This window comes from Phaenicophaeus curvirostris, chromosome Z (genome assembly GCF_032191515.1).
Source record: "Phaenicophaeus curvirostris isolate KB17595 chromosome Z, BPBGC_Pcur_1.0, whole genome shotgun sequence".
In the NCBI taxonomy this organism is placed as follows: Eukaryota; Metazoa; Chordata; class Aves; order Cuculiformes; family Cuculidae; genus Phaenicophaeus; species Phaenicophaeus curvirostris.
Genome location: NC_091431.1, coordinates 46,509,263 through 46,528,814, shown reverse-complemented (window position 1 = coordinate 46,528,814; position 19,552 = coordinate 46,509,263). Strand labels below are relative to the sequence as shown.

General features: G+C 43.7%; 1 protein-coding gene across 1 annotated transcript in view; it reads left to right on the top strand.

Annotated features, from left to right (window-relative positions):
• RCL1 (RNA terminal phosphate cyclase like 1) overlaps positions 1-16,579 on the top strand; it is a 34,810-nt gene extending 18,231 nt beyond the window's left edge. The window contains exons 8-9 of the mRNA XM_069881246.1: positions 11,174-11,277; positions 15,910-16,579. Of these exons, the coding sequence (XP_069737347.1) occupies positions 11,174-11,277; positions 15,910-16,060 (255 nt within the window). The 3' untranslated portion in view covers positions 16,061-16,579. The remainder of the gene's footprint in view (positions 1-11,173; positions 11,278-15,909) is intronic.
• Positions 16,580-19,552: the final 2,973 nt, after the last annotated feature.

The window sequence follows — 19,552 nt, the reverse complement described above, 5'->3', positions numbered from 1 at the left end:
CTCCTCTGTACTCCCCAGTAGCTTGATATCCTTTTTATACTGTTGCACCCAAAACTGCACATGGTACTTGAGGTGGAGCCATAGCCATGTGGAGTAGCATGGAACAATCTCCTCCCTTGACTGGCTAGCAGTGCTGTGCTTGATACACCCCAGGACGTGGTTGGCCCTCTTGGTTGCCAGGACACACTGCTGGCTCATGTTCACCAGAACATGAACCAGAACCCCCAGATTCCTTTCTGCAGGGCTGGTCTCTAGCCTCATGTTCCCCAATCTTGGTGTATATCCAGGGTTGACATGTTACCCGTGCAAAATCCAGCACTTTCCCTTGTTAAACTTCATGTGGTTAGTGATTGCTCAGTTCTTCCCAGTTTTGTCTTATCAGCAAACTTGGTTAGTAAACCTTCAAGTCCTGCATCCAGGTCATTTATGAAGATACTAAAGATGGTGCCAAGATGGATCCCTGTGGAACCCCAATAGTAACCAGTCATTAGCCTGATGTAACCCCATTCACTGTGACCCTTTAAGCCCAACCCATCAGCCGACTGTTCACCCACTGCATTATATGTTTACCCAGCTGTGTGCTGGATGCTTTGTTTAGGAAGATACTGTGAGGGACAGTATCAAAGGCCTTGCTGAAATCCAGAAATATTATTGTTAGTTGGTTTCACATGGTTGACTAGGTGGCTAAACTTGTCGTAGAAGGAAATTAAGTTTGTCAGGTAGGACCTTCCCTTCATAAAATGGTGCTGGCTGGGACCGATGACTGTGTTGTCTCACAGGTGGTTTTGAGTACCTTGCAGAATAATCTTCTCCATAATCTTATCAGGCACTGAAGTGAGACTAACGGGCCTGTAGTTACTGGGGTCATCCCTGCTGCCTTTCTTGAAGATTGGGATAACATTTGCCAGCTTGCAGACAACTGATGGCTCTCTACATTCCCAAGAGCACTGAAAAATCATTAAAGAGAGGTCCTGCCATGACTTTAGCCAGATGTTTAAGTACCCTCAGGTGAATCCTGTCAGGCTTCATCAACTTGTAGGGATCCAGCAGGAGCAGCAAATACCACACAAATTCGGTGTTGATTGGAAGTTTATCATCTGCACAGTCTTGGTCCTCTAGCCCAGGGCTCTGCGTGTTCCTGAGCCTATCATTGGTGTTGAAGGCAGGAATGAGAAAAGCATTAAATGTCTCTGCTTTGTCTAAATCCCGGCTGATGAGGTGTCCATGCTCATCAAGTAATGGGCCAATGTTATTTCTGGCCTGCCTTTTGTTATTGACATATTTGAAAAAGCCCTTTTTATTGTCCTTCACAGTGTGGCCAGCTTCAACTCTAATTGAGCTTTGATCACATTAATTTCTTCCCTACAGTGGTAAACAGCATCCTTTTAGTCCTCCTGTGTCACCTGTCCGTGTTTCCACTGGCCATACACCATCCTTTTATCTCTCAATTGCAGTAGAAGATCCCTGCAAAGCCAGGATGACTTTCTACCTTGCCTGCTTGACTTCCAGCATTTCAGAATTGCCTGGTCCCTTGCTCTTAGGAGGTGGCACTTAAAAAGTGACCAGCACCGATGGACCCCAGCACTTACAAAAGGTTTTTCCCAGGAGACCTTACTAAGAAGTTCTCTTAGCAACCATAAGTCTGCTTTCCTCATATCAAGAGTTGAGGTTTTGCTGTCAGTTTTCCTCCTGTTACCGCAGATGTTAAACTTAACTTGACTACTTCATAGTCACTGTGACCAAGACAGACTCCAATCGCCACTACAACCTCTCTGTTAACTAGCAGCAAATCAAGGAAGGCACCTTTCCTGGTTGGTTCCCTCAGCACCTGTGCCATGAAGTTATCATCCAGAGAGTTTAGGAATCTTCTGGACCTGTTTCGTTTCTACCAGCTGTGTGGCACTGCCAGGAGATATCTGGCAAATTGAAGTCTCCTGTGAGGACAAGGGCAGATGACTTGAAGTCATCCCTTAGTTACTTAGAGAATAACTCATGAGTGTCGTTGTCCAGGTTGGGTGGCCTCTAGCAGACTCCCACGACAACATCCATTGTAATTGTCTGTCATTTTGTCCTTATCCAGTGGCTTTCAACTATGCCATCACCAACTGTAAGCTCCATTTAATAAAGAACTTATATGCTTTTGTTGTGTATCTCCAAAGACATTAAAATAAGTGGCTGTTAGTAATGACAGAACCCGTTTGGCCTTCAGGAGGCAGTCATCTACAAAGTGTGCTCATTGTTTTTAAAAAAGGAATTGCTCTAAACTAGAATAACCTGGTAGGACTTATCAAAGTGTGAGCCTGTATTCGGTATTATGGACAATTATAAAAGTACCCCTAAACCTCCTAAATCACACTCGTACCTCTACTAAATTGTTCATCTGTGCCTGTGTTAGCTTTTCCCTGCTGCAAACCTGTCTTAATTACCAACTTGCCAACTTAATCCAATCTCCCATTAATATGTTTGTGTTTGTTTATTTAGTATATGCACCATGTTGCTAGAGGAATTGTCACACCCCAAGGTAGACAGAGTAGGACCCAGAACTGTACTTAAACATTTAGTTTATTACATATCATGTTACAATTCTAAGTCAAGAATATAAGTTTAAGTCTAGACCAATACTAGCATCCTGTAAGGGTTTGAGGAAGGACTATACGACATGTACAGAGTTCAGTGATAAAGGCTTTAGATGTTTCCTTGAAGCTGCTGCGAGTTAAGTTTCTGCAAACGCTCTAGTGTTTGTAAGTTGTTGAGGTGTTCTTAGGTTGTTGACATCGGTGGGGTATCTGAGACCAGCTGAGAGGGAGCTCTGATTAATGCTTGCTCTTCTCATTCTGTTATAGTCCATTGTAGAGTGATAACATCTGGGGTATCAGTCGGCCTATCTCTTTTACCTTTTGTCAGTGAAGCCAATGGTAGGGAACACGGTGGATTGCAGTGCAACCCCCACCAACATGCTGCAATCCAGAAAACTCCAGGGTTGTAGATCAGGATGTTTCCATCACAAAAAACTCAGTCTAAATCATGCAAGTATAACATATGTAGATTTCTATTCACAAATCTTATTAATGCTTCTGTTTTGAGGATCACCTCTAAGTCTTCGTTCTGCAGTTGCATACCTGCATTGGTATGTGGGAGGGGAGGGGTGAACATGGGCCAGGTTGATTATCCTGGCAGAGACATAATCGCTCATTCTTCCCTACTCATCCTTGCTGCACAGGTGGGCTTTGATATGGCCGCTGATGTGGAGTGGCCACCAGACCTCTGTCTGGCCCCTCTCCAACCCACGACTCAGCAAAGCAGCAGCCCTCTTCTTCTCTTCTCCAGATTAAACAGCCCTAGTTCCCTCAGCTGCTCTTCATAACATTTGTTCTCTGTCCCCTTTACCAGCTTCATTGCCCTTCTGTGGACATGCCCCAGCACCTCAATGTCCTTCTTGTAGTGAGGGGCCCAAAACTGAACACAGGATTTGAGGTGTAGCCTCACCAGTGCCAAATACAGGGGGATGATCACAATGTGATTAATTATGTGTGGTCCTCTTTAGTCTAAGGTGACTGACAAGTGCTGAGCAGTGTATGGACTACATGTGGTCCTCCACTGCAGCAGCCCACTGTGGAAAAATTCTTGTTTATTCACATGTTTGGCTGTTGTGCTGTTTCTCCACTGGAGTGCTCAGCCCTTATTCAGTGTTTGTGAATTCTCCGTGCCCTCTGTTACACACAATGTGGTGGGGGTTGTAATGTAGTTTGCAGAATGCACACTTGAATCTGTGTATGACACACATGCTCATACAATGCTAGCCAGGAGTTTGGAAAGATGGGATTTTTCATTGATATTTTAAAATTTTTTGAGCTTAGGTCATTTTGATCTAGTGCTGACCCCAGAGAGGATATAAAAACATGTTGCAAAGCATGCAGTGTGTGTTTAGTTTGAAGATGCTATTTTTTAAAAGAAGTTACTTTGCCTATTAAGGTGTCTAGTGAAACAGTAAAAAGTTAGGAAAGCTGTGCATGGAATAAGAAGAGGTGGCGCTGAAATGACATTCTTTAAGTCCCACTCTATTTATACCTGCTACTCACTGAACACAGGGCTCAAGGGAGAATTTCTCTCCTTGTGTTTAGATCCTTTCTTTATGAGATTGTTTCTGCATCTGTGTCTTTGCCTGTAGGTACTATGCCACAGGAACCAGGGAGGGTTGATGAGAAAAGGACGCCCTGAGACCACAGGAGATGATTCTCTGTAGAAGGGTTTTAGCTGTCAGCGTCACCTACAAATCTGCTGGAGTTCCTTACTGTTTAAAGGGGACCAGGGGCAACTCTTAAAGTGCTTGCTTAATGCTTGTTATTATATGAACTTTACCACCTAGGAAATCTAAGTGTTTGAGTCTTATATTAAGTACTAAGTGATTCCTTTTACTAAGCTTTCAAAAAGAAGTGACTGAGGTTGTACGATTCCTGGCATCAGTGGAGCTTTTTTTGATGAAAAGATGTCCGAGCTAATTGACTACTAATAAGTAGCACAGTGCTAATTACAGTGGTTCCCTGAAGAGGAGTGGAGTGACTGGCTAGCATTGTTTTTACAAATCTATGTGTAGTTCTTACGTAAGCTTAATTGTAGAAGGCCCATAAGGATTTTCCTCTTGCCTTTGAAATGCGTTAGTCATGGGAGCTTTATGTAGTGGGTGACTGGCAAAATGTAAAGGCCCAGAAGAACTGGAAAAGGATCAAATGTTTATATTCCTTAATAGAATGACAGAATCGTTCAGGTTGGGAAAGACCATTGAGTCCAATAGTAAACCTACACTGCCAAGTTCTCCGCTAAGCCATTTCCGTAAGCACCACATCTGCATGACTTTTATAAATGCCTCCGTGGATGGTGATTCAACCAATTCCCTGGGCAGCCTATTGCAAAGCTTGACAGCACTCTGAGTGAAGAAATTTTTTCTATTATCCAATCTAGAACTCCTGTGGAGAAACTTGACACCATTTCCTCTCATTCCGTTGCTTGTCACATGGGAGAAATGACCACACGCACATCACTGTAACCTCCTTTCAGGTAGACAGTGATAAGGTCTCCCCTCAGCCTTCCTTCTCTAAGCTAAACAATCCCAGTTCCCTCAGCCATACCTCACAAGACGTGCTCCAGACCTTTCACCAGCTTCATTGCTCTTCTCTACATGTGCTCCAGCACTTCCATGTCTTTCTTGTAGTGAGGGGCCCAAAACTGAACCCAGTAGTCAAGTGCAGCCTCATCAGCACTAAGTACAGGGGCACAATCGCTTTCCTGGTCCTGCTGGCCACACTATTCCTGATACAAGCCAAGATGCTGTTGGTTTTCTTGGCCACCTGGGCACGCTGCTGGCTCATGTTCAGCCACTGTCAACCAGCACCCTCAGGTCCTTTTCCACTGGGTAGCTTTCCAGCCACTCCTCCCCAGGTCTGTAGCATTGCATGGGGTTGTTGTGACCGAAGTGCAGGACCCGACACTCGACCTTGTTAAACCTCATACAACTGTCCTTGGCCCATTGATCCAGCCTGTCCACATCCCTCTGTAGAGCCTTCCTGCCCTTGAGCAGATCAACAGTCCTGCAGAACTAGTTGTTGTCTGCAAACTTACTGAGGGAGCACTCTATCCCCTCATCTAGATCATTGGTAAAGATATTAAACAAGACTGGCCCCAACACTGAACCCTGGGAAACACCACTTGTGTCTGGCCACCAACTGGATTTAACTCCATTCACCACAACTCTTTGGACCTGGCCATACAGCCAATTTTTTACCCAACAACGATTATGTCCATCCAAGCCATGAACAGGAGAATGACGTGAGAAAGGAGATTGTATCTAAGTCTAGGTAAATAGCATCCACAGCCTTCCCCTCATCCACTAAGTAGGTAACCTTGTCATAGAAGGACATCAGTTTGGTTAAGCAGGACCTGCCTTTCCTAAACCTGTGCTGACTCAACCTGAGCATGTGGTTATCCTGTACATGCCACTTGATGGCAGTCAATATGATCTGCACAATAACCTTCCCCAGAACCGAGGTCAGCCTGAGGAGCTGCCATATCCTCTTTCCAGCCCTTCTTGTAGATGGGCATCACATTAGCTAACCTACAGTCAACTGGGACCTGGTCAGCCAGGACTACTGATAAATGATGAAAAGTGGCTGGGTGAGCACTTCCATCAGTTCCTTTGATACTCTCAGGTGGATCTTACCCAGCCCCATAGACTTGTATGAGTTTAAGCAACACAGCAGTTCGCTAACCATTTCCTCTTGGATTACGTGGGCTTCATTCTGTTGCCTGTCCCTGTCTTCCAGCTCAGGGGTCTCAGTACCTAGAGAACAGCTGGTCTTACAAAGCTGTTACAAAAGACGAGCGAAGAAGGCATTAAAGCACCTTAGCTTTTTCCTCACCCTTTGTCTGTATATTTCCCCCAGTATTTAATGAAGGCTGGAGTTTCTCCTTACCCATTTTTTGCTGCTAATGTGTTTATAGAAATACTTTTATTGTCCTTGATCATGAAAAATAGGGCCGATGCAACTTGTTCTTTAATAAAGAAAGGTTGAGTTGTTTTTTAGGGGGCAGAAAGAGTAAGGCTGTTCGTTTTATTCAGCTAGAGCTAAAAGGAGTGAAACATTTCACTGAAGGCTTAATTTTTGAGGTGGCTTAATTGTCAAGAATTTTCAATGTGATAAGGTTCTACTCCATTCTTCTGTGGGGGTGGGGGAGGCTGTAAGCCAAAACTCTGCAGGTCATATAACAAATTATTGAGGAATGCAAGTATGTATTGCAGGGGTAAGGCAGCAAATTATGCATGTGCCAAAAATGTAACCAAGACTAAATCAAACCTGAGATTCAGTTCAGAAGAGTAATCCTCTTCGAAACATTGTTGTCTAATACCCAGAATTGTGGTATTTCTGTGAACATGTAAACTGTGGTAATTGTATAACGACAGTTCAAAATGGGTGGGATTTTAAGTGATATGTGGCTCTAATTGTCACATCCAGCTGCCTCTGCTTCTGTTGTCAGTGGAAACAATAATGGAGAAACTGTCATAGACTGTTAGTATGGACTAGAAGCTGCATTCTAGATTGGTAACATGTGCCAGCTAATTTGGAACAAATGCCAGTACTTCAGCTCTGACTTTGCCTGTCCTATTTCTCTTGGGAGGGTTGGTTTTGATCTTGGAATCTTGATTAAGTGGCAGGTGGATTGAGAGAAAAAAAGTTGGCCTTCATGGGAGCGGCATGTCCTTCATTTGGTGCAAGTTACTGTTCTCTCATCATTAGATTACATGTGAATCACTTAATGTCCCTGTCTGGCACTGACTGTGTGGGAATGGGCATAACAGTGCATTGCTAATGCACAACAATAGTGGGAATGACTGACTCACTGCCGCAAGAGAGCTTATGTAAGCAGCTAGGACACGATGGATGCATTATGTTTTGCTATATCGTTCAGGACGTGGCTGTCTGCATGCTGACTGAAGCTTTTATATAAATTTGGTCATAAAAATAGGTGTTTTATAATGTTTTCAACTTTAGAAAAATAAAAAAGCCCCAAAAACGTGAAGGTTTCATCCAAGTGATAAAGGGCATTTTGAATTATTAACCAAACTATAAATACAGAAGGTCCTGTGTCAGGAATCACAGAATCACAGAATCACAGAATAACCAGGTTAGAAGAGACCCACCGGATCATCGAGTCCAACTGTTCCTATCAAACACTAAACCATGCCCCTTAGCACCTCGTCCACCCGTGCCTTAAACACCTCCAGGGAAGGGGATTCAACCGCCTCCCTGGGCAGCCTCTGCCAGTGCCCAATGACCCTTTCTGTAAAGAATTTTTTCCTAACGTCCAGCCTAAACCTCCCCTGGCGGAGCTTGAGGCCATTCCCTCTTGTCCTGTCCCCCGTCACTTGGAAGAGGAGGCCATCACCCTCCTCTCTACAACCTCCTTTCAGGTAGTTGTAGAGAGCAATGAGGTCACCCCTCAGCCTCCTCTTCTCCAGGCTAAACAACCCCAGCTCTCTCAGCCGTTCCTCATAAGGCCTGTTCTCCAGCCCCCTCACCAGCTTTGTTGCTCTTCTCTGGACTCGCTCCAGAGCCTCAACATCCTTCTTGTGGTGAGGGGCCCAGAACTGAACACAGGATTCGAGGAGCGGTCTCACCAGTGCTGAGTACAGAGGGAGGATAACCTCCCTGGACATGCTGGTCACGCCGTTTCTGACACAAGCCAAGATGCCATTGTCCTTCTTGGCCACCTGGGCACACTGCTGGCTCATGTTCAGTCACTGTCAACCAACACCCCCAGGTCCCTCTCCTCCAGGCAGCTTTCTAGCCAGACTTCTCCTAGTCTGTAGCACTGCATAGGGTTGTTGTGCCCCAAGTGCCGGACCTGGCACTTGGCCTTGTTAAACCTCATGCCATTGGACTCTGCCCAGCAGTCCAGCCTGTTCAGATCCCTTTGCAGAGCCTCCCTACCCTCCAGCAGATCGACACTTCCACCCAGCTTAGTGTCATCTGCAAACTTGCTAAAGGTGCACTCGATGCCTTCATCCAGGTCATTGATAAAGACATTGAACAGGTCTGGACCCAGCACTGAGCCCTGGGGAACCCCACTTGTCACTGGCCTCCAGCTGGATTTCGCACCATTTCCCACCACTCTCTGGGCCCAGCCATCCAACCAGTTTTCCACCCAGGAGAGTGTGCGCCTGTCCAGGCCAGAGGCTGACAGTTTCCGAAGCAGAATGCTGTGAGAAACTGTGTCAAAGGCTTTACTGAAGTCCAGGAAGACCACATCCACAGCCTTTCCCTCGTCCAGCAGCCGAGTCACTTTGTCATAGAAGGCGATCAGGTTAGTTTGGCAAGACCTGCCTTTTGTGAACCCGTGTTGACTGGGCCTGATCACCCGGTTCTCTTGCATGTGCTTCATGATAGCACTCAAGATCACCTGTTCCATGACTTTCCCTGGCACTGAGGTCAGACTGACAGGCCTGTAGTTTCCTGGGTCCTCCCTGCGGCCCTTCTTGTAGATGGGCACGACAGCCTCCAGTCCAGTGGGACTTCCCCAGTCAGCCAGGACTGTTGGAAGGTGATGGAAAGGGGTTTGGCCAGCACATCCGCCAGCTCCTTCAGTACCCTAGGGTGAATCCCGTCTGGCCCCATAGACTTGTGGCTGTCCAGTCGGGCTAGCAAGGCTCTGACCACCTCCTCTTGGATCACGGGAGCCTCATTTTGCTCCTCTAGCTCCTGGGTTTGTACACAGACGGAACGACCCTCCTTACAACTAAAGACTGAGGCAAAGAAGGCATTAAGTACCTCAGCCTTTTCCTCATCCCCTGTCACTGTTGTTCCTTCTGCATCCAATAGGGACTGTATGGTCTCCCTAGTCCTCCTTTTATTATTTATATATTTATAGAAAGATTTTTTGTTATCTTTCACAGACTTTGCCAATCCAGTTTCTAGCTGAGCCTTAGCCCTTCTGATTTTTTCTCTACACAATCTCACTTCCCTCCTGTAGTCCACCCAAGAGGCCTGTCCCTTCTTCCAGAGCCCATAAACATTTCTCTTCTTCTTGATATCCCTCAAGATCTCTCTGTTCAACCAAGCTGGCTTTCTGCCCTGCCGGCTTTTTTTCCGGACCACGGGGATGGCTTTCTCCTGAGCTGCTAGGATTTCCTTTTTGAAGAGCTCCCAGCCCTCCTGGGCTCCCTTGCCCTTGAGTACTGTCTCCCATGAGACTTTGGCAACCAGCCTTCTGAAAAGAATCTGCTTCTTGTACATTTTTCAGATTGGCAAATACAGCTGGTGGCTCTAGATTGCACCAGCAAATTCTACAGGTACTCTGCTAGCTCAAGATGAAGCACCATGTTTATCAGTCCCCTGAAGGGCATTAGGTTGAGTGCATGAACTTCACTTTGGTATGGCTTTTGGTAAGACTCAGGCCATTAAGAGGGGAAGGGCTGCTGTCAGAGCGTATTACTAGGAGGTAGGTCATGATAGCAAACTTAATGAAGTTATTCCCTTCATTGTAGTGTATGATAAGTTGCATGCAGCGCAGAGGCTTTTTTTCAGAAGAGCAGAGCTGAAACCGCTGGGCAGAGTCCAATGGCATGAGGTTTAACAAGGCCAAGTGCCAGGTCCTGCACTTGGGGCACAACAACCCTGTGCAGTGCTACAGATTGGGAGAAGTCTGTCTAGAAAGCTGCCCGGAGGAGAGAGACCTGGGGTGTCAGTTGACAGCGACTGAACATGAGCCAGCAGTGTGCCCAGGTGGCCAAGAAGGCCCAGGGAGCCTATTCGGAGAGTTTAGCATTAGGCCTGACCCAGTAGGAAACTATTCACGGATTTCATGTGGCTGTGGGTGAGGATGAATATGAGGACAGTCCAGGTAGTGTTATCCCAGATATTTTTTCCTATTTTCAGTGTGTTTGCATAGCAGTAATTGGTAAATTCTCTCTACAGCAGTCTTGACCAAAAGTATCCCTTTTATTTTACATTCAACCCTTGTAAAGAAAGCCTTCCAATTCTAGTTTGCGTATGCATCGTAGCTAACACCTTCCACATAAAAAACTATTTACGAGGCTTGTACTGCTGTCAAATATGTAGAAGAGTAGGTGTAGTTCTATGAAATTATATGCATGGCTCTTTCACATAGCAATTAAAAAAGTCTTTCCATTTTGAATATGGGGGAAAAAGTGTTTCACAAATGTAAAACTGCAAAAGTTAGCAGCAAGGGCTTAGGTGGATGTGTGTGAAGCAACATTTAACTTGGTGATTTGGACCTGCTAATGCTGGACTATTTGTCTCAACGTAAGTTTATAGTTATAATAAAGTTCTGGAATTCATGGTATCTTCAGCTGCACATGAACTATAATTAATACCTATTTTCAGTTTGCTGTAAAGAAATTCTTCAGTGCTTACATTCTGTGATGTTAGAAGAAAACAGGTTGGAGAGATGTGACCTTGTTACTTGTTTTAGTTCTGCTCCTTCCCAGCCTGCCACTTAGAATTATGTTGTCACTTTTAAAAGAGATTTTTATCTTTTTGGCCCTTGAAAATTTGCAACAGTGTTTCAACCTTTTTAGTGTATCTTTCTCCTTTGTTACTGTTCTCCCAAGCCAATTTCTGGTTTGTACAGAGATTAATTATTAAAACATTTTGTTTTGCAGGGAGGCTGTGTAGATTCAACAAATCAGAGCCTTGCTCTGCTTCTCATGACCCTTGGGCAACGGGATGTTTCCAAAGTCCTGTTAGGACCTCTGTCTCCTTACACGTAAGTTGTTTTGTTCAGTTTAATTACCCAGTCGTGTTTAATTTGCTAGTTCTATTACACTGCTATCTTTTGTATATGAAAGACTCTGTTTGTGGCTACAAATAGGGACAACTTCAAATGGGGAGGGTAGTGTAAGTTACCTAGTGTTTATTTCTATGTGTTAGAAGATGATTCCCTTACTCTTCTCTATTATTCCTGGTTCTGAGAACTGCCAAGATGGTGTTTATTGCTGGTTCTTGGTCTTGGATTGTATGTGTACATCAGTTTGCTTTTTGTTGCCTAGTGTACACTACTGTATTTTCCTAGTGATCTCTCTGTAGCTGTGGCATTAAATGGTATGTTTGAAGTGGCTAGTCAAAGGCCAAAGCTGTGATTGTCCATAGAAAACAGCTTAAGAGTTCAATTCATGGAGTTATGTGCAACCCCAAAGCTTTAGTGCTGCTAGGCAATGGACTTGAAGCTAGTTCTTCAGTCTCAATTTTTATTAAAACTTCAGAGGATAAAGAAGACTAAATCTCTTACATTGATAGTTGCAACACACAGGTTTAGGGGAAGGGCATCCAGTATAAAAATTTTCATTTACTCTATCAGACTGACAAGGGATTGACTAGATCACAGTTATTCCTAGAGAGTGAGCAGTTTTCCTTTACTCAAACGGAGGGAGGGTTGTTTAGCTGACAATTGCATCAAATAATAAGACTATGAACTGTCCTTTTTCGGTTATCATGGTACCGGTGCTGTATACGTGAAAGGTACAGTACTGTGATAACTGAAGAATGGTGGTGCCATCACATGAGAGCTAGAAAGTGCCTAACTGCTATTCTCAACCCCTGATATCCTGGAAAAAAACATTCATCAGATGTTGAGGGGAAGACAGGGAAGCCTCCCATTGCACAGGCATAAAATAATCCCCAGTAAAGTAAGTATCCATATGAATGGCTTACAAAGAGTAGATATCAGTTAAGTGTGTGAAGCAAACCAGTTGTCTAGTTGGGGCTTTTTTGTTGTCTTTTTTAATGCTATGAAAGTCGCACAAGCGTACTAGTTTATTGTATAAGGAAGCTGATTTCAAAGGAGTGTGTTGTTACCTCTTTCAAACTAGGACTGAGTGGCAGGGATGAAAGTCAGGAGCAGATATCCTGAAGCAGCACGTGTCATGGGAAATGATAAAATCTGTGATTCTGTGAGACTGACTCGTCAGTCCTATGAGGCTCTATTCAGAGACCATACAGCAGTGCCATTGCTACACAGCTGGTAAAGGCTGGGAGATTTGGCTTCTGAGGAGCTCATCAGATGCACAGGTTTTTGAAGTGAATTGCAGTACTCCGTTGTCCCTCTTTTTCTCTCTTGGAGCTGTGATGTCTCTGCTTTCAACACTTCCACCCTGCAGAATCCAGAGCTATTTTTAAGCCATGTTACAGTAGATTGGCTTGCCAGCCTAGTATAATGTAGGATGGATGTGACAGTTCAGCTGGCAGATGACAGCAATGTGTGGGGACATGGTACTTTGCCAGACGTCCATTAGCATGAGGAAACATCTCCCAGATTTGTGTATTTCCATGGGAGACATCATTTGCCCCTGTTAATGACAGGGATGAGTGGGACTGTCCTGAGTGGCTCTGGGGACACCAGTATCAAAAAGAACACTTGGCTTGCCACGTCTTGTCTTATGCTCTAGGTTTCACAGAATTAAGTGCCTCTCTGTCACACTGAGCTTAAAATCAAACACAGGGTGCTGGCGGTGTTGCTACCACAAAGAGATCAGTCTTGCAGGTCAGGCTAGTACATTCCAGGTGAATTGGCAGGAGCAGACATGGGTACCTGAGGGAGAGCAGTGGGAGGGCTCAACTGCCTTGGGCCTTGGTTTCACAAGGATTTAGGGGCTGCAAGTGGAGGAGACAGCCAGGCTCCCCCCAGCTATCACCCATGGGTGCAGCCCAGCTCCCCCAGGCTCCCTGGAGCCTCCGCCAGGGAAGGGCTCCCAGGAGACACTGGGGAGGCACACTGGCGTCGCAAGCCTTGTCCACGCTGTTGTCGAGGCTGTTGAACTGTGAAGGCACTGCACTGCTCTGCTAGTTGGTCACTTTGCCCTGACACCAAGCTGAAATGTGTAAAGTGATTGTGTACCTTTTGGTGTTGTTTAGCAGGCTTCTACGAAAAGATAGCACTTAGAGAAAAAACCTTTTTACTCTTTGGAATTGGGTTTTTTTGATAGTACAATGTAGTAGAATTGCTTTTTATTTGAAAGTAGCTAGTCCTGAGAAGCCCTCCTGTGTGGCTCACATTGCTGTGCCTCAGTCTAAGGAAAAGTTATGGGCTCTGCCTTGTTCCTGCCTGAACGCACATTCTAAATTTCCAGCAAAATAAAACTCTATACTTCTCACCCACTCCCTCAGTCCTTCAGTCTCTATGTGTATGTTTGGTGCAGCCTTTGCTGTAATTTGAACTGCAAACCTTCTCACATGCAGCCCACATCAGCCTCAAGCTAATGCAGACCTGCTTTCTGCTGCATTTCTGTCATATACCCCTGCCTTTTCCCCATCTTATTCTCCTGTTTCCAATACTTTTACCATTTGTGCTTCTACTGCTGTAAGACAGAGTTGACCTCTTGCTGCTCCTAAATTTTCCCCCAATGTCCCCAGGCATTGTCCCCTTTGCTCCCAGTCCTGTGAGCCTTCTCACGTACCTCGGGGTCTGTGGCAAAGCCCTCGTGCTTTTTTTCACTTTGCAGTTATTCAAAAGGGAAAAGAGATAGAGAAGCATGGTAGTCCACATGAATGCAAAGACAGGTATGGACTGAATTGATCCCACAAGCAGGTTGCAGAGTTCACTGGTCAGCTTTTAGGAATTTCCCCTGACCCTCCAGCTCCATGCTGCCTCTGGCATTTATGCAGTTTGTTCAGAGCCCTCCTTCCAGTTCAGCACACTGGAAGGAGGCTGTTTTGGCTTGGCTGCTTTCTTGTCACAGTGCCAGAGCTCTGGGAGAGGACCCAGCTAAGTAGGAGGCTGATACATACCTTGTTGCCTGTCAGCTTTACTGAAGCATTTGTGCCAGCATGTACCCGTTTGCTTATTAACGCAGCAAGCAGAAATCTTTCAGCTGGGGAAGCATGGAAGAAAAGGCACATTTCAGTTGTTTCTTTCAACTGTTAATCCATTAGAGAGATGAGAGAGCTGGTGTCCTTGCTGAGGCCAGTGACCAGCCCAGGTAGGTCTGTTACAAAGGTGTACATAGTATGGGGAGCCATGTGCCCACATCCACCCTGTGGAGGCATTGAGCTGGCTGCCCCCAAGAGAACTCCCATATCTTGCTAACTATAGACCAGTGTAGGTAACAGCACACTCTCTGTGTCTAGCTTCTGCTGTTTTCCCCTCTCTCCACACATGTAGCCAAGTGCAGGAGCAGCAGCATAACCAACAGACATGGATGAGGCAGTTCTCGCTCCTGCACTTTTGTTGTGCTTACTCACAGCTTCTATGAATAGGAGCTGCCAGGAGGCTTTCAGAAGCCTCCTGATGTTGTAGTGGGGACAGTCCTGTCCTCTTGGCCTCCTGCTTCCCATTTTCTGGGTATTTCTCCTCATTTGATGTAATGATCTAAGTGTGATTAGCTTGCACGGCAGAGGCTTTTTCCAGATCACCAGCTAAACAAATGCGTGGACTCAATGTGCACATTCCCTTTATTTAAGGTTAAGCTTACCCTAAGAAGGGCACATTGCCAATTGCTTCACAGGATCGAACCTTAGTTCAAGACTGAAGACTTGCTTGTGGCCATGACTGGGAAACCAGAAGTCTGTCAGGACCAATTACCAATTTTATGTTGTAGCCTTTTGTTGTAATTGCTTGTTTCCTGTTCAGGGGAAGCCAGTAGGAATGTTTTTTTGGCTGGTTTTGATTTTGTTCTTTTTGTTTAATTTTCAGTAGTTTTTTTCTGTCACTGGCCCTTCAGTCCATGTGCATTTAGGAGAACTGTGTCTGTTTAGTCTCTTCATGCTCTTCTCATTCTAAAATGGTGAAAGGAAAATATTTTTTTTAAAAAATTTGGAGAGAAAACATGAAGAATTCTGAGTCCGAATGTGATTCTGATGAAACATTTAACTAAGAATTAGAAAAGTTAGTAACACAAATCAAAAACATGCTCTAGGATCTGATTTCTCTCTTCCTCAAGTATGCACCCAACTTTTTCGCTATCCCTGTTTATCTTTCCTTTCTGCTTTAAACACTGGTAAGGGGGAGGTGTACAACAAATTAGTGTGGGGTTCATATGGCCCTGATGGAGAGTCAGCATCATGAGTAAGTGACCTTGCCTAGCTACATCTCTTATTTCTCCTTTCTTTCTGCTTTCCCCACATTCTGTTACCCAGCATTCCTCCTCTCTCTACTGATACAGAGTGCAGTGGTTTCTGTAGGGCTTTCTAGCCATTTCTACAGCACAAGTGAAAAGGGTGTTTGGAGCCTGTAGGCTTATTTCTCTGTAGTAAGCAATATTTTCGTGTTCTGTTTGCTGTGCTCATTGCTGGAATCAGCATTAGTACTACTAAATAGTAGTAATACTTGTAGTAATACTTTAGTAATACTACTAAAGAGCTTTGTCATTTGTTTCTTAAACTCTGTTGTTTTTTTCTCCCTCAGAATTGAGTTTCTGCGACACCTAAGAAGCTTCTTCCAGATCATGTTTAAAATTGAAACAAATACCCCTGAGGAGGAGCACATGGGCGGGGAGAAAGTCTTAATGACGTGTGTTGGCATTGGATTTTCCAACCTTAACAAAACTATAAGATAAGAAACATCTGCAGGCTTCATGACATGGGGTGACAGAAAACACTGCAAAGATCTGATAAAACTTGCCTTTCTCTATGCTTATTCCAGCGCAGAGAAACCATTGAAGATTCCAGTGCAGAGGTACCCAAGCTTGCTGCATGCAGACAATAAAGCTGACTCAAGCCTGTTCAGACCTATGCTGTTTATAAATTCAGTGTCAGTATTCTGTGCCACATGGAATGGCTGGCAGGAGTCTCAGATGCCTTGAGACTCTGCACTGTATTCCACCACATGAGACACAAGTGCCTCTTATGCCCCTGTGCCCTGAAGCCTTAATGCAGTGGGTGGTCTGTTTTTTGTATCTACAGACCTCACTCTTAGGTTTTTCTGAAAGGTTTAGATAGAGAGGAAAAACAAGATTGACCTGAACAAGAGTTGCAGTGCAAAACAAATGATCACAACAGAAACTTCAGATTCTTGAGTTAATTGCAGAGACAATATTGGCATGGAAATAAAAATAAAGGTGTCATTTTTCGGTTTATACATTGCACGTGTTTAGATTTTGTCAAATGCGTCACTCCAGCTTATGTTGACTAAATTAGTTTCACAGGAAGAAAACAGTTACCTGTCTTTTAGTTTTCATTAATGTCAGAATACTGTAGAAGAGAGCACAGCCCACAATGACTTGTTTTAGCCTCCTCTGCACAGAGGGGCATGGGAGAACAAACCTCCTTGACCACTTCTGACTTATTGTATATATTCTTTTTAGGTTTGTTCAGCATGCCACACACTGCAGTCTGCAACTGGCTTTGAAAGGCAGCAAAATAAAAAGCCATGTAGGCTTCGAGGGAGAAAAACATTCAGTTTGTACCATCACATTTTGTGCAGCTGCTCCCTTTTGAAAGAGGAGGTTATAGTGTATGGGCACTGCTCAGATTGACAGGTGCAAAAAGATTTTACCAGGATATAAATATTTACTCAAGAAAGGGTTTTGGTAGATTCCAGGCAAACCTGCTGAAGTTGATGCTGAACTCCTGAGACAAAGCAATACGTTTATACCTGACTTCATACTGCACTCAATGTGTCCGGAGTAAAGTAAAAACATGTCAAAAGCTGATATATGTATAGAAAGCCAGTACTAGTGACTGTGTTATAATGGTCTTACAAACTTTATCTAATGCCACTGTGAAGTGGGCATTACCTCTGTAATATGAAAAATGTATATTGGACCCAAAAGGACTTTGACAAAAAGTTAAATATTTGATTAGTGTTTTATTAACTATTGCACGCTGTGTGAGTCATTTTTGTACTGTACTTTATTCTTGTTGCAATCTATCTAAACATGTTTTGGAAAAATAAAGTATTTTTTCCTTAATAGGTTTTGTTTCCCTTTAAAACAAAACAAACAACAATAAAAAAATACCCCCAAAACCTTTTTTGCAGCCCTATAAGGTGGCACTTTGAAAGATAAATGGAAATTTTGAACTGATACATCAAAAAAACAGTTTTGGGAGTAGCCAGGTTTGGAGGAAAGGTAAGGGCTGGTTTTCCAAAATTTGATTTGCAGCTAAGGAAATCCTAAACAAAACAGTAGAATGCAAAATAAAAAAAATATTTTGGCTCTGCTTTTTAAATTTCAAGATACATTAGGAAAAATTATGTGGGCCATGAAGAATGTCTCACCTTGCTGCCCTGTCACCTGTGCAGTGAAAACATTAGAAACCCTCAAATTAAAGTTGCCCTAAATACGTGGAGGTGGTGATCCAAAAGGGGAAATGTACATGCTATCAATAGCCACTAGAGTAAAATATAAAGCTTATGCTAATTAAAGATAACAGTTTGTAACATAACTCAGATTTCCGAACTTGACTAAAAAAAAATTTAGAAGCATTATCACAACTTCAAAAATCAAAAGCTTTATTATAAGACTTCTAAAGCTCTTGGCTTTGAAGCTGTGATGGCTTTTCTAAATGTCGCAGTTGCACCAAACATAGAAAGGACAATGTGTTGCCCAGGTAGCAGATTCTTTAGCAATAGACTAATTATGTCATAAAATCACCCATGCTTAACTAAACCCCAGTGTTAAAGTTAGACTGCTAACCCTTAGCCCTGCTGCAAATTGCATATCTCTACAATGCAACACCTGCTGTGACTCAGAAGTGCTTGTTGCTTTGCAGAAAAAAAAAAATTTATGTGTATGAAAGGAATATGTTTTTCCAGAACAGCCAGTCTCTGGAGAAACAGGAACAATTCCAGAGGAGGTTTTAGGTAAGAGCTTTCTTAAAATTGTTTGACTTTCACATTCTGTGAAAATTACTTACTAGAGATCCTACAGATATAAGCAATTTGTTTATAAGCAGAGTAGCAATTGACACCTCTTTTGGTGGTGTGATCCCACAAGCAGTAAGATATTTCAATTTTAGAGCTGGACGGGGAAAATTAATTTATGGTGAAGACCACTCATACTCTGCATAGCCACAAGCTTTTATGGTAAATGTGCTAGTTACTAGGAGATTCATCTTTCATCTCAATTCATCATGGCAGACTTAATACTTGGATGACTTGCTTTTGAACTGATAAGTCTGTGTGAATAATCCAATACACTTTGAGCTATCCATCAGTAATTTTTGTAATCTCCTTGGGTGAACAATGCTGACAATAATCTTCTGCTGTGACTGGATACCCCTCTGCTTACAGAAAGCTTTGAGCTTTACCATAAGGAGGTACAGGTGTGAGAAGGGACTAGTTAATAGTTTTGTAATGTGCCTTTTAATTTCAATAATTTTAACATATGGAGAGAGGAGGAAGAACATAGGTAGTTTGGGGGAGAACTAATCAGAACACCTCATTAAATGGAGAATCTCTTCCTTTAAACTTGCCTAACAGGAGAGGCTGCTACAGTGGTAACGTGGAAAGTTATTTGCAAAATGTGCTTTACCTTGCACCTGTTTCCAGTTTTGTAGTATCTACTGTCAAACTCGCCCATTTCTAAGCTGTCGTGGTAACTCGATTGCACCTTCTGTGGTTACACCAGAAAATTCTTGTTGACTTGCTGTAGGGCAGGTTCTGGAGTACTGGAATTCATGCTAAAGGTGAAATTGCTTCAGTCAAGCCAATGCACTTTACCGAAGGCATGTGGCTAGAAGCCAGTGCAACAACTGCCTTGGGAGGCACATAGTGGCTAAGTTAGCTAGGCCAAAACAGTAGGTACATGGCTGTCTTGGGTAATGTTTTCATAATGGTGATTATGTTACTGTCAGAGCATAGATACCCTCTCCTTTCTTCCCCTCAAGCAATATTATGAGTCAAATGGATTTTGTTTCAAGCCACTGAAGCATAATTCTGCAGCTTGCAAACTCCAACATGCAATTCCCCATTTTCCAATCATGCTCCTGAGACAGCAACAAGAGGAAATAAAGACGCAAAAGTATCAGCTTTGAGGGGGCATGGTTTTGCTTATGAGTTTCTTTCTCCGTGTTTGATATTGTATTGCCAAATCCACACTTCTATTTTG